General features: G+C 43.1%; 1 protein-coding gene across 1 annotated transcript; it reads left to right on the top strand.

The window, feature by feature from the left end:
- The first annotated feature begins 7,027 nt into the window (after window positions 1-7,027).
- Window positions 7,028-9,503, top strand: LOC111953738 (large ribosomal subunit protein eL21). Its single transcript, XM_023973197.2, has 6 exons — window positions 7,028-7,200; window positions 7,944-8,022; window positions 8,217-8,278; window positions 8,401-8,513; window positions 8,920-9,070; window positions 9,380-9,503. Exons 2-6 carry the CDS (start codon window positions 7,956-7,958, stop codon window positions 9,467-9,469), a joined length of 483 nt encoding a protein of 160 aa, XP_023828965.1. The 5' UTR covers window positions 7,028-7,200; window positions 7,944-7,955; the 3' UTR covers window positions 9,470-9,503.
- Window positions 9,504-13,660: the final 4,157 nt, after the last annotated feature.

Genomic DNA, 13,660 nt, shown 5'->3' with positions numbered 1-13,660 from the left:
GTCGATTATGGCAGCCCCCGCACCTCTCTTATTCAGAGGGTTGGGTTAAATGCGGAAGACACAGGTCAGTTGAATGCATTCAGTTGTACAACTGACTAGATATCCCCATTTCCAGATCTACTGCTTCTTAGACTTGCTTTCAATGAGAATTACATATCTATAATTCACATCTATGTGAATTTGGTTGGTTGCCCAAAAAGTTGCATATTGCAGCTTTAATTACTGAACAATTAATTACATTTTTGCCACCAGCCAGCAGTCTAAATAATGGCAGCCTTGTGACACCTTGTTTAGTTTTGTGCTAGGCTTAACGTGAGAAAATGAACTCCGACCTTGCAGGGGTCCATAGAAACTGCATTAGGCAAATGCCAGCGTCTTTCTCTTTTTTTAAGTGCAAGGGCGGGTTATGGTTGGTTACCTGGGTGTGATATCACCATTTCCATTTCCTACAGATGTGTGAGACAGGGTTGGGGTTAATTCTGACTTGGGCTGCAAATTGCTCTTTAATTCCAATTCAATTTAATTTTAATTGGCCACATCCCAAAGTAAAAATAATTTTAATTGAAATTGAATGAAAGGAAGTCGAATTAAATTAAATTAATTTAAATTAAATTCAAATGGATTATTCACCATAGTAATGTTTATTTTAACATCATGTAGCCTATGGTTACCAATACCATTTAGCATAAGGTTGAAACATTACATTTATTAAAGTCATTAGTGGTCACATTCTAAGATCATGTTGGGGGTTGTCTATAATTATATATTTTAAATATCCGAAAAAAATTCATTTCCCAGAATGCATTAGATCAAACACAGCAGTATGGAAGGGAACACTCTAACATCTCATGACAAGGAAAAAAACGTATTTGAATTATAATCAAGATAGTATGCTATTTTAAATGGTATGTGTATTCATTGCATTAATAAGTGACATCTTTTTGATAAGATTTGTCAAATGAGACTTTCATGTTTCACATCTCAGTTTAATTGGTTTGAATTAAATTCTACTTCCTACAATTCAAATTGAATGCATTTTAATGTGGCCAGTGAAACTTTGCATCTTGAAAGTCCAATATCTTGAAAATGTAACTGCTAACATGCAAAACATTTTGGGACCATATCAAAAGTGGACTAATGAAAATACCAACATATATATATTTTTTTGATTTTCCCTTTAATTTGTTTTCTTCAGTTCTATAATGATGGCATGTAGTTTTGATGTGGAGCGCTTCTCTCCACTTCCTAGCCCCCCGTGGATTGCTATTCTGGGCATGTCTACTCTAACTACAATCTGTGTCAGCCACCACCACCTCCCAATTCTCATCCCACTATTCCAAACCACTCTCAGTTGCTCTGTGCTTGAGGGCCTTCGCTTTCAATCTTCCATTAATGAAAGGAAATACATTTGCAATATATTCCCATTGAGTAATACACTCAGATCAGTGATAAAGTATTTATTCAGATGTCTCTGTAGGTGGCTAGTCTCCTACAATGAGCTGCCCTAGCATAATCTAGCCCTGTTGTTGTTGTTAAGGCAACAGTGGGTGGGCTAGGCTGCAGCATCATGACTGGAGGTGTGAATGGTTTAAAAATAGACTGCTATTGTGCTGATGCAGTATGAACCTGTAGTGACCAGGTACAACCACTGAGGGGCAGTGCTGAGTATAAATGAGTCATCAGTGTGCACCAGGAACCCGTTTGCGTCACACACACACTATTTATTAGCTTTTATTAATTTTTCTTTAAAACAGAAAATGAACATTTCACAATGACCATTTCTCAAGCAAACCCTCACATAAACCTTTACAACACCTACAAAAAGGTATCAAAAGTGCACCATAGTGTCAATACATGTTCTTCTCAAGGGGTCTTCCCGCCTCGTTCTCACCCCCCTATGAATATAATACATATCTTATTCCCTTTCCTCATATTAATTCAAGTTGAATACTACACTCAGTAATACCCACAGTGTTTGTATCACAGAGTAGCAAAATTACAAAACCCCAGTAACTACTGTACCGTAGACAAAACCCAAAAAGTCTCGTCACTCTATCGGAAAATCACTCGCCTCCACGCCTCCCTACTTCATGCAGTAAATTGGTCTACTCTGACTGGGCCCCAGCCAGGCAACAAAGCCGTGTTACAGTCTGAGGGAGTGTGCAGACGCCTGGTCGATATTACAACACATGAATCATTAAATACCCACTCACCCACACCACAAACACTCATGCTTAACTAACGCCTCATTCCCAAAACCTCTGTACAACCTCATTAACACCTTGAACTAACAAAACTTTGATACACATCCACTGATCCTTTGACAAAACTCTCCCCTGTAGCTGCATCCAGCCTAAGTGAAGGGTTTTTGGGGAGGTAGACGGGGGGGCTAGGACAGGGAAACTGACTCCGAGGTTGAGCTGCAGTAGATCCAAATACCAGGTTTGAATGACACCTGTGCAGGTGTGTGTGACCCCACTGAGGGTATACACTAGATGGTCCATTATTCCCACTGTGAGCGCATGCTGCACTGGCTTTCTCCTCCGCTCCAATGGGAGGCGCTGTCCTCTCCAGGGCCAGTCAGTCTCTGGATGGAAGAGGATGTAGCCTGACTCAGAGTTCTTGGAGATCTCAGAGGTGAGGCCATAGAACTCTCTATGGCCTGGCGTCTATCTTCTGCAGAGGGAAGGAGACAACATGGATCAGTGGGGTCGCACAAAACACAACGGCGCACACATGTATGTTCTCCTGCACGCACGCACAGACACACACGACTAGCTTACTCTACAATGTCGTCATCAAACAGCAGCCAGAAGTCATGACTCTTCACAATGGCGATGTAGTGTCCTCGGTTTGGGCCATTGAAAACAAGACAATGCAGTCATGGACACACTCACACTCTTTATGGTCAGTTTGGATACTTTAAGACAACCTTGTAGACACAATACTGACCTCCACAATGCACCACGACAGCGACCAGGTCGTAGAGTCTCTCAGGATTGGTTGCGTCTCCTGAGGTGTTGAAGAGGCGGAGCTCCAGAGGGAAGACGACGCGATAGGACAGCTTGGTGTAACGCTGCAGCTGCTCCATGTACTTAAACCTCTTCAGGTGTAGAGCCAGGATCATAGGCAGCTTCTTCACACGCATCCTGGGGCGCACACAATACCTTATAGTAGCAATAAAAACTTAGCAAAGAATACTTTTATGTCCACACACACTGCCAACACTGACCTTTTGTGCTGATCATCCCCTTGTCTCCCTTTGCTCTTTAGTCTAAACAATGATCTATCTCAGGCTCCACCGTAGTGAACCTATACCTCACTGCACAGATGAGATACTTGCTGTCTATACCTAAAACACCCTAATTGTGAGGGAGTAGCGACCAGGACAGAGAGAGGGTATTCTATAGGTCACTCCTCCCTAGAGTCACATCGGAGTATACATGTATAGCCAACAAACTACAACTCTAGTTCACGCTTCCAGTATGTGATGCCCAGTCAATAACTTGTAGTTAGGTGCCTGTCTAAGATGTTCACGCATATTGAGACCAGTGTGTGTATTCGGGAGGTGTTCTGCTTCAACATCGTCCACTGTCCTTACCTCGCAAAATGGTCCGGCCGACGTCTTCTCTTCTTAGCTGAATAGAGTCTGTTAGGACTAGAAAACAATCATTAAGACACCATGAATGATCGACTAGAAGCAAGACAAAAACTATCATTGTTCAGTCTATTTACATAGCCATAAACAGAACTTGAGCCGCTATATCCTCTCTACTTATATTGCGTAAGATAAACCAATACTGATCCACGTACAAGTAGATCCCGAATTCATCGCTGACACAACATACAACAGTGGAGTCAACCTATCTTATAGACGAATTGAACCACTAGGGACTAGTGCTTAACACAGCATCTCACCAGATCAGACTAGGCTCCAATTTAGACAAACATGTCCCTTACCCATCACCAATACATATTTAGACACAACAACACTGTCCTTACGATCGTCTTACGCAGCCGTGCAGTGCATTTAAGAGAGGGGTTTAACGATACTGTGGTCTTAGAGGGGCTCCATCTGAGAAGATACCTCATGGACGTACATATTTGACCAACAGAGTGGAAGAGGGCTTGCCTGTGAGGGGTTTGTTATGTTGTTGGTTCTGGGAGTCGACGCGAACCATTGCTTAACGCACGGCCCTAGTCCTTATTGTTAGGCATTGTCAACGCCACGCTTTCTTCCTTTCCTGCAGCTCGAGGGTCAGCTAAATGAGTCAAGATTCGAGCCCTAGGTACGTGTTTAGGAACTTTCATATTAGAAAGGCGACAGTACCCCTGACATTTGTATGTTATAGCTCTGTCGAACACGCAATCACCTTTGGCAGGGTCATGCAGGAGAGTGGTGTGGAGAGGAAGAGAGGCGAACGACACACAGTGATGCTTTGTGGTAATCACCTCAATTCCTCTCTTACTCGCGTAACACATACTTCCACAATCTCTTACGACACAACACCAAAATTTTGTCTTTCACTACGTACATTGCCACTTCTTCTCGCTATTCCCCCCTTTCCTGAATGCAATCACTTCATAACTACCCCTACCTTTTCCTTTGTAGCTACACACAACCACACCTAGTCCTCTTTACGCGTATTCAAGAGCGGCTACGTGCACCATTAATCTTTTCGTTAGGGTGCTCACTCAGTCACATTCACGCTGTCTGGTTGGCGATTACTGTGGAAACAATGGGTTGGTCTCAGGCAGGTCAGCAGGTTTCTCCTTGCGTCGGGGCTGGCTGCGCGTCATGGCCAAAGGATCTTCTCCCTGAGAACTTCGAGGATCTGGTCTCAGAGAGCCTACAAAACCACTGCGCTTGAGACGTGAGTCCTTACAAGTACCACTGTGTTTAGACAATCGAAATAGAAAGAGTGTGGGAATATTAGCCATGTAACGTCGATATGATCCAGAGAGTGTGCTTATCTAGAGCAAACAACCTGTCTTACATCAGCCCCTACACTTGTTTAGATAACACATCCTAATATGACAGAAGGCACAGTGACTTGTCTAACTAACACATTTTATGCAGAATGTGCATGTGAAACTCATCACCCTAAAGCATCTTCTCATCTTTTTAAGCAGCTTGAACACAAGCCGACAAGTAAGTCTCCGTGACATCGGAGACCTCGCCTACTCCTGAGCATCTCTTTCTCTCCTAGAGCATGGTTAGAACGAAATATAGGCGGAACTGCTCTGGACATCTACAGAAACAAAGTGCTGTGAATAAGTTTTCTTTGACATGGTTCTCTTGTGAAGTTGTTGTAATGAAGCCTATTAGAAATCCATATATACTAATGCTCACTATTGGAACACTATCACACCTAATCTTTGATTATAATATTTAGAGAGGCAACAAATGACTGACATAGTCTTATAAGCGGCATACCTGTCGCACCATAATCGCATCTTGTCATAAATGGCGAACTTTAATCCTGAGCCTATAGACTTCTACTATGCGACCGGGCACAGCGCTTGTAATATGACACATAAATATAATATAGCCACAATAGCAATTATCCAACTCGAGTTTAATTGACTACATGAGGGGTTCACGGATTAATCTTGCAAGACAACGGCCATCAACAACTGTCGGTTCTTGTAAGAAGCAAATCTAACGCGCAGACAACTTGTCATTGTTCGATCTACGCGACACTGCATCATGTTCCAAAGTCAAAAGTGGCTTATAGGTTTTCCTAATAGGGAACGAATAACTCACTGTATCATCCATCAGTCACAACATTGTTCACCGTAGTTAACTAAAACTAGCTATCTGGAAAAGTTTGCTAACCTAAATTATATTGACATCCAGGAAAAGTACAGGTGTGAGCAAATGCATTTTACAATGTGACCATAAACTTTGTTAAGATTTGACAATGAACTATGGGTGTTGTGTCCAATGCCTTGACACCCACACTGTTTTACTACAAAATGAATGTGTAAGCTAAACGCGGTAACTACAGCGGTGCTGAAGCCGCAGAACTATGCGGTGAGGTCAGTAGGTCACATTGTGGGCGGATATGAGCACAGCATTTGATTTGTTGTTTTCGCTAATTAAATGTAAGATCATACATAAACAGCTAATATATAACAATGTAGACCTACGCTACGATATTAACGTAGTTCTTTAGATGCTAGGCTAACTAAAGAACGTGAAACGAAACAAGATTGTCGTGTCAGTGAAGCTACTTAGCTAACGTTAGCTAGCTACGAAAAGTGACTGGGTAGCAACGGGAAAGTAGAAGATTTTAACCATCTTCCCTGCCACGCAATATGAAAACAACACAACCGCGGTTTGTCATGCCATCCTCACATCACTTTACATTTGGTGTAGTAGATGCATTTACTCACCATGGTACAAAAAGAGGCAAATTTGGAAACTGTCATTAGGATTTCCATTCGCCCAGCGCCATCTTCCACCCAATCACCGCGCGGACGCGAGGAGGACCCTCATGAGGGCCCACTGCTGGACTGGCGATGCGAGCTCCGCTTGGTCTTAGCGCCGTGCTAAAAAAGATCCTTCCGATGTCCATGTTCTGTGGCGTACATAATATGAAACGCACACATATGCCCACACATGCAATTCTGGACACAGCTGTGTAGAGATTGACGACTGTAATCAATGTCAAACCAGAGTCAAGCTCACTGAATCTTTGATCAGGTTAACGTTAAGTTATGAAAACGAAAATCCAATTTACTTGTGTGGCTAGCTACAGTATATAACTAGCTATATAGCTAGCAATCTGCCACGGTCAGCAGTTCATAAATAAAATATTTCGATTAGGCACAAGTACAGTAACATATGCATTTCTCCCATTCATTTTGCAAACAAAAGTTGTATCTAGCTATCAGATGAGTCGTTTACCACTCAGTTCACTGACATGACGCTTCACAGTGCGTCAACACTCCAATAGGAAGTCAAATATTATCTGATCTGAAATCATCATTTTACCCAACCCCTGTGTGAGTTTAGTCATTACAGTATAAAATCAAAACTGACATTAGATCAACGTAAAGGGGACAAATTCATCCTATAATTGTATTTTTGTTCGGGCAATATGAAGGCACTCCTGAATTCTATTTCAGAAGGAGGAGTTTCGGGGCTTTCAATCTCTCTTTCCGCTGTACCCGCCATCTTGCGAGCAAACGGGGGTAAGATGTGTTCCGTTTTACAGCCCGTGAAAGCATAAAATATCGTTTTAAATGTATGTAAAGACATTGATATAAGTATGTTAAAGCATACTCTACATTTGAGGCCAGAAATAATCCGTTAACGAACGTCTGTATGGCATATATTGGCATGATTAATGAATGGGGTAGCAGCGTGGCTTCACATGTGGGCCTAGCCACTACAGTGTTCGCTAAATTAGCCGGTTTTTAGGAATTTAAAATGGAATAGCCAGACAGCAAATATGTCATGACCTATAAAATAACAACTGTCACGTTGAAGCAAAGTTATTTTGTCAATCAGGGGAAATTAAGCGCTATCGGTTTTGGATAGTTTGAGAGTTAATTAGCTTTAGGTAGATCTGTGTCGTAAATCTTGTATTTTGACTCACGTTGCCATATTTTAATGTCCCCTTGTAATTTTTTGTTAACGTTATAGTAGCTAAGCTAACGGTGTGGAGTTTCTTTGCAGTCAAATTAACTTTGTCAACAGATTGCAGTTGTCAGGTGACGGTTAGTCAGACCAGGTTATTGTAAGCTAACTAGCTAAATATCATAGACAGGGTTTAATTACGTTTTTGTATGTGACAGTAATGCATCCATTGACTTGACTAAATCAGTCTACATAATTCTCAGCTAACCTGTAACCTTACATTTTACAGCCACTGTAATAAATAATTTATACTTTGCCATTGGGTTTCTCTGACGTGTGAATATCCATGTTCCAGTAATCAGGCATCATGACCAACACAAGAGGCAAGAGGAGGGGGACGAGGTACATGTTCAGCCGGGCCTTCCGCAAGCATGGTGAGTTCATATCAGAACGACTGAAGATCTATTGGAATGCCTTAAGTTGCTTTAAGTTATTTAAAATAAATAATTCAAGGTTAGGGGTGTTTCTGGCATGAATCCACACGAGTAGACTTCATTAGTTACTCTTGAGGCCATCTTAGAATGGAGTTTTGGTTGGCTGTGTATAATATATGTACTTTGTTCCTCAGGCCCCATTCCCTTGTCTACATACATGCGTATCTACAGAAAGGGAGATATCGTTGACATCAAGGTAGGCTTTGTTCCACCTTTCTAAGTGTTTACTGGTTGTGACTGCACTTACACTGAATTAGTTATATTTTTCTCTTTGGACTTCCCCAACAGAATTCTTAAGATTGTGAATGTCTCCTCCAGGGTACAGGTACCATCCAGAAAGGAATGCCTCACAAGTGCTACCACGGCAAGACGGGTAGAGTCTACAACGTAACCCAACATGCTGTTGGCATCATTGTCAACAAGCAGGTCAAGTAAGTACAATGTGTGGAGGGGTATGTCATATTGTCACTATCCGTTTCCAGCTTGGCTATGGGATGCTCTTATATTGAAGTGGCATTTGATTTCTTTGTAAAGGAAGGTTTATGTTTGCAGAAGTCTGTGGCATCTGAACCCTGTCTTCACTTTGAAACCAGGGCTGACCTTAGTGGTCATTCACGGTCCTTCAGCACCCGGCCAAGTACTTACTGTACGTTTGAACTAGGGTTGTTAAAGACTTATTTCCCCCCCGGATTATTTCGCCATTCATTGAAAGTGTAATGTTTTCTGTTAAGTCAGGATGTCAATTACTTTGTTTACATGTCATAGGTAAGTGACCAGTAGCCTTTTGTCTCTGAATTTTATTTCCGAGCTGAAAGCCATGTCCCCTTCTCTCTGTAGGGGTAAGATCCTGGCCAAGAGGATCAACGTGCGTATTGAGCATGTGAAGCACTCTAAGAGCAGGGACAGCTTCCTGCAGCGCGTCAAGGAGAACGAGAAGAGGAAGGTGGAGGCCAAGCAGAAGGGCACCTGGGTGGAACTGAAACGCCAGGTATGGAGAGCACATTTACCTGGGCCATTAGCAGTAGTGTTTAAATGCTCTAAGTGTCCTGTACACTCTCCAGGACCATGTTTGTTTGTCACTTTTCTACATAAACAGTCCAGATTGAAGATGTAAAATGGACACTAATGCTGATCTATTGGAATATTGCGTGAATACAGTTGTTGCTTGGTTGACGCATTCTGTAATGTTAATTCAGCCATGTCATTATTTCTAATACATAGTCCTTTGAATTGTTTGTATTTGAAGTAGTGGCATCTCATCTATACATTTGTCCTTTCCTCCTGGTCTCCCCTGCAGCCCACGGCTCCTCGTGACGCCCGCTTCGTCAGCACCAAGGGCAACGAACCCCAGCTGCTGGAGCCCATCCCTTATGAGTTCATGGCATAACTGTGCTGACCAAAATAAAACTGTTTATACACAATGATTTGTGTGGACCTGAGTCTCTTATGCTTGCACACATGGATGCATTACACCATGGGTTAGTCATTATTACTGCATGTCAAAGACTGGGGGAGAGAAAGTGGGAAGATTGAGTGTTAGTTTAGTTATAATGTAGAGTCTAACCAGGGAGACCAATGTTGCTGCTGTCGTTCAGTGATGATTCTCCTCCATTGATCACTCAGAGTGAAGTGAAATTAAATGCTATTTCTATTTCACCGGCGAGCTGAGAATGACGAGCACAAGTCTCAAAGTACACTAAGAATACTACACTTGAGTTACCCAATCCCAAAAATGTACATGTGCAGGCAATTGCTTGCCCAAAATAAAGCAGACAATCTGGTGTATATTGAGTGGAATAGCTTGAACATGTAAATGTGTCAATGTACAAGGCAGACCTGATTTGTGCCAAATTATCAATCTACTTACACCGTTTTGAACTTTGCGCCCTGTTCAATGTTCCCCTTGAATGTCTGTTGGAATGCCAGTCAGTCCAGCAGAGGGCAATGTGCACCAGGATAAGTGCAGTGTTACTTAAGCTTATGAGCTGTGATAGGCCGCTTTGGTTTTCAATGTGAGAAATTACATTCCCGTGACTGAATACCCAGGTACCTATATGCATGCTGATGAGCAGATACTGGGATTATATTTCCAGAGAAAGCAGTGCACTAAACAGTGATTGTGTCCTAGATGACTCCACTATTGGAAGATGTCTCGGAGAGATAAAAAAATATCCATATCACACATGCATATTTCACACCGTGAAGTAGGACAAATATAACCACATGAGTAGAGAACACTAATTTGACACTGAGAATCGCTGAGAATCAATAGAGTATACATTGCATGCATTGTTCTTCATTCAGGTGTTCCATCTTTCTGGTTATGTGACCATGCAGTCACACTGTTGTGTGTGTGTCGTGTTCTGCAGTTTGTGTGTGTGACTGTGTACTCTGTGGTTGGTGTGTGTGTAGTGACCACCCCTGTCGTATCTTGACYTGTGCTGTTTAATCAGTGGAGGCTGAATGGCTGACTGGATATCTGACAAACACTATGTTATCTCATCCCACCCTCAGTACTTTACCCAATATTTACTCCAATTAGGACCAGTTTCCTGAGATGGTAGCAGCAGCTGGAAGGGTTGTAGTAGTGTAGAGAGGAAGAGCACAAACAGACTCTCGAGTGTTTAAAAAATATTCAGGTATAATGAGGCATATTGTGAATTTAAGATATGACAATTTATCACTTTGCTTTTTGAAATGTCCACTACAAAGGGCATTTCTTGATAACAACTCACTTAACTAGTCCTGAGATATTCACTTACTAGAAACAATTTGAATATCAAACTCACAAAAATTGTAAGTAATAATTACACACACTTTTTTTTAAATGTACTAATTTTGACTCCAGATATTTTTTTAAGAACCAGGAAAATATAGTGGTCAATATCACAACCCCACGCGTGATATCATTGAAAATTATATCATAGAATGTCCTTCCAAAAGGACAACCGGACTTAATACAGTGGCATGTATGGCCTCAGAGATACGGACTTAAAACGGATGTCCACTAGAGAACTAAAATAAATAGCTGGGTCGCGGGAGGCTGTARAACCCTCTGTTATCCTTAGCTGTCTCCCTAAGGGCAGAAGGTACAGACACCTGCCTTATCAAACTGGTGTAATAAGTCTCCAACAAGCTGAATGAACACAAGCTGGGGTTACACATGAACCCAAAATCAATGTGATCAATCAGCAAGGCACATCCAAATCCCTGCTTATTGATCAATATAGACTACATTGAGGCCTGGGTGTTGTACAGATAACAGTATGGTGTTGGGACCTACTGTTTCATCTTTCCTCATAGTGATATCAGTCCTGCCAGATAGAATATACAAGGATATGACAGTGTGAGAGAAATAAGGAAACTTCCAGAAACTGTGGGCTTGTATTGCTATGGAAATCCCCACAAGGATACTAAAACAAGGATGATTCTCCCTCATGGGGACATTTCCCTGGTCCCCACGAGGACAAAGGCTATTTAAGATTTAGGGTTATGCAAAATAGGATTTTGATTGGAAATACATGTTATGTACTACCCACAAGGATAGTCAAACATATGCTGTGTGTGTGAATCTGCTGTCACAGACAGAACAGGCCTTCATCTGGAGCGCTGACTCATGGGAGTTACTGATTGAAGGAGGAAAAAGTAAACAGTCTGAGGGACAGTGAGTGAGGAGAGGGGGAGCGTGGAACGGGACTTGTGGGTAAAAGCAGAGAATTACTATGTGCTCCTTAATCACACACATTTGACATACAGATTGAGGCTGTCAACTCAGCCAGCAGCRCAGAGCAGCCATATCGACCCTGTCTGTCACACATTAACCACACAAACAGACACTACTGGTAGACGGTGGAGAGCAGAAGCCTCACAAACAACACCACTGCGTAGAAGTTGGAGAGCAGAAGCCTCACAAACAGACACCACTGGTAGACGTGGAGAGCATCACCCAAACACACACCACTGGTGGACGGTGGAGTGCAGAAGCCTCACAAACACACACCACTGGTAGACGGTGGAGAGCAGAAGCTCACAAACACACACCACTGGTAGACGGGGAGAGCAGCAGCCTCACAAACAGACACCACTGGTAGACGGTGGAGAGCAGAAAGCCTCACAAACACACACCACTGGTGACGGTGGAGTGCAGAAGCCTCACAAACAACACACCACTGGTAGACGGTGGAGAGCAGAAGCCTCACAAACCACACACCACTGGTAGACGGTGGAGAGCAGAAGCCACAACACACACCACTGGTAGACGGTGGAGAGCAGAAGCCTCACAAACACACACACTGTAGACGTGGAGAGCAAGCCTCACAAACACACACCACTGGTAGACGTGGAGAGCAGAAGCCTCCAAAACAGACACCACTGTAACGGTGGAGAGCAGCAGCCTCACAAACACCACCACTGGTGGACGGTGGAGTGCAGAAGCCTCACAAACACACACCCACTGGTAGACGGTGGGAGAGCAGAAGCCTCACAAACACACACCACTGGTAGACGGTGGAGAGGCAGAAAGCCTCACAGAACACACACCACTGGTGGACGGTGGAGAGCAGAAGCCTCACAAACACACACCACTGGTGACGTGGAGACAGAAGCCTCACAACACACACCACTGGTGGACGGTGGAGAGCAGAAGCCTCACAAACACACAACCACTGGGACGTGAGAGCAGAAGCCTCACAAACACACACCACTGTGGACGTGAGAGCAGAAGCCTCACAAACACACACCACTGGTGGACGGTGGAGAGCAGAAGCCTCACAAACACACACCACTGGTAGACGGTGGAGTGCTGAAGCCATATGGGATGATATATCGACAGACATCAGATTGTGTCTCTCTCTTCCAATCACAGTTTCCATGATTTCATGTTCTCTCAATCCTGCTAGTTTCATCTCTCTCTCTCTCTCAGTTCTCTTTCTTTGTCTCTGGCCTGATTACACAGAATGCACTGTATCTCTCTAGGTCATAGTGGACAGATAGGGTCTTTCTTCCACCTTCACTTGCCAGGAGTGGTTATCAGTGTAGACCATGACCATACACAGATACAGACCCAGGGTTATCGATCCAGTCCCCTGTCAGTGAAGGGATTGGGACAGTCGGGGACCGGACGTGGAGGTGGAAAGGCTGATAACGATGGCGGCCGACAGAGGCCGGGTGACCTGAAGCGTGGAGGGAGCAGAGGTACCGCCCTGGGGTTCTCAATAGGCCTCATTCAGAGAAGCCATACTAAGATTTCACACCAGATCATGGTACATGCATGGTAGTTGGTCTCTAGTCGTTAGGTAATGTACACACCATATTGGATTGAAGATTTTCACTTTTGTTTTCTGATTTGTGTCAAGCTTTCCTGAATTCACAACTAAAGTATCCTTGTGGAAACATAGTATACTGTTAATCCAATTAAGTCTAAATAAAGAGCAGCGTCATAGAATTGGGAGTGGGTTGAACTGTCAACAGGATTGGAGGAGTCAGGTTTGAAGAGCATCACATTGGGACAGAGCAGGAGAATGAAGACTGGGTTGTGACTAAATCACACCTATCATAGAACAATATGGAGGAGGTTGAT

Source organism: Salvelinus sp. IW2-2015, linkage group LG27 (assembly GCF_002910315.2).
Source record: "Salvelinus sp. IW2-2015 linkage group LG27, ASM291031v2, whole genome shotgun sequence".
NCBI lineage: Eukaryota > Metazoa > Chordata > Actinopteri > Salmoniformes > Salmonidae > Salvelinus > Salvelinus sp. IW2-2015.
Note: the sequence above shows the minus strand (reverse complement) of the source record. Positions and strands in the feature narration are given on the sequence as shown.

What these genes read in the sequence shown, in the direction of transcription:
- LOC111953738 (XM_023973197.2), top strand. Translation starts at nt 7,956, where the DNA reads ATGACCAACACAAGAGGCAAGAGGAGGGGGACGAGGTACATGTTCAGC. An exon ending in GAGATATCGTTGACATCAAG is followed by an intron (nt 8,279 to 8,400) that starts GTAGGCTTTGTT and finishes TGTCTCCTCCAG; the next exon opens with GGTACAGGTACCATCCAGAA. An exon ending in ATTGTCAACAAGCAGGTCAA is followed by an intron (nt 8,514 to 8,919) that starts GTAAGTACAATG and finishes TTCTCTCTGTAG; the next exon opens with GGGTAAGATCCTGGCCAAGA.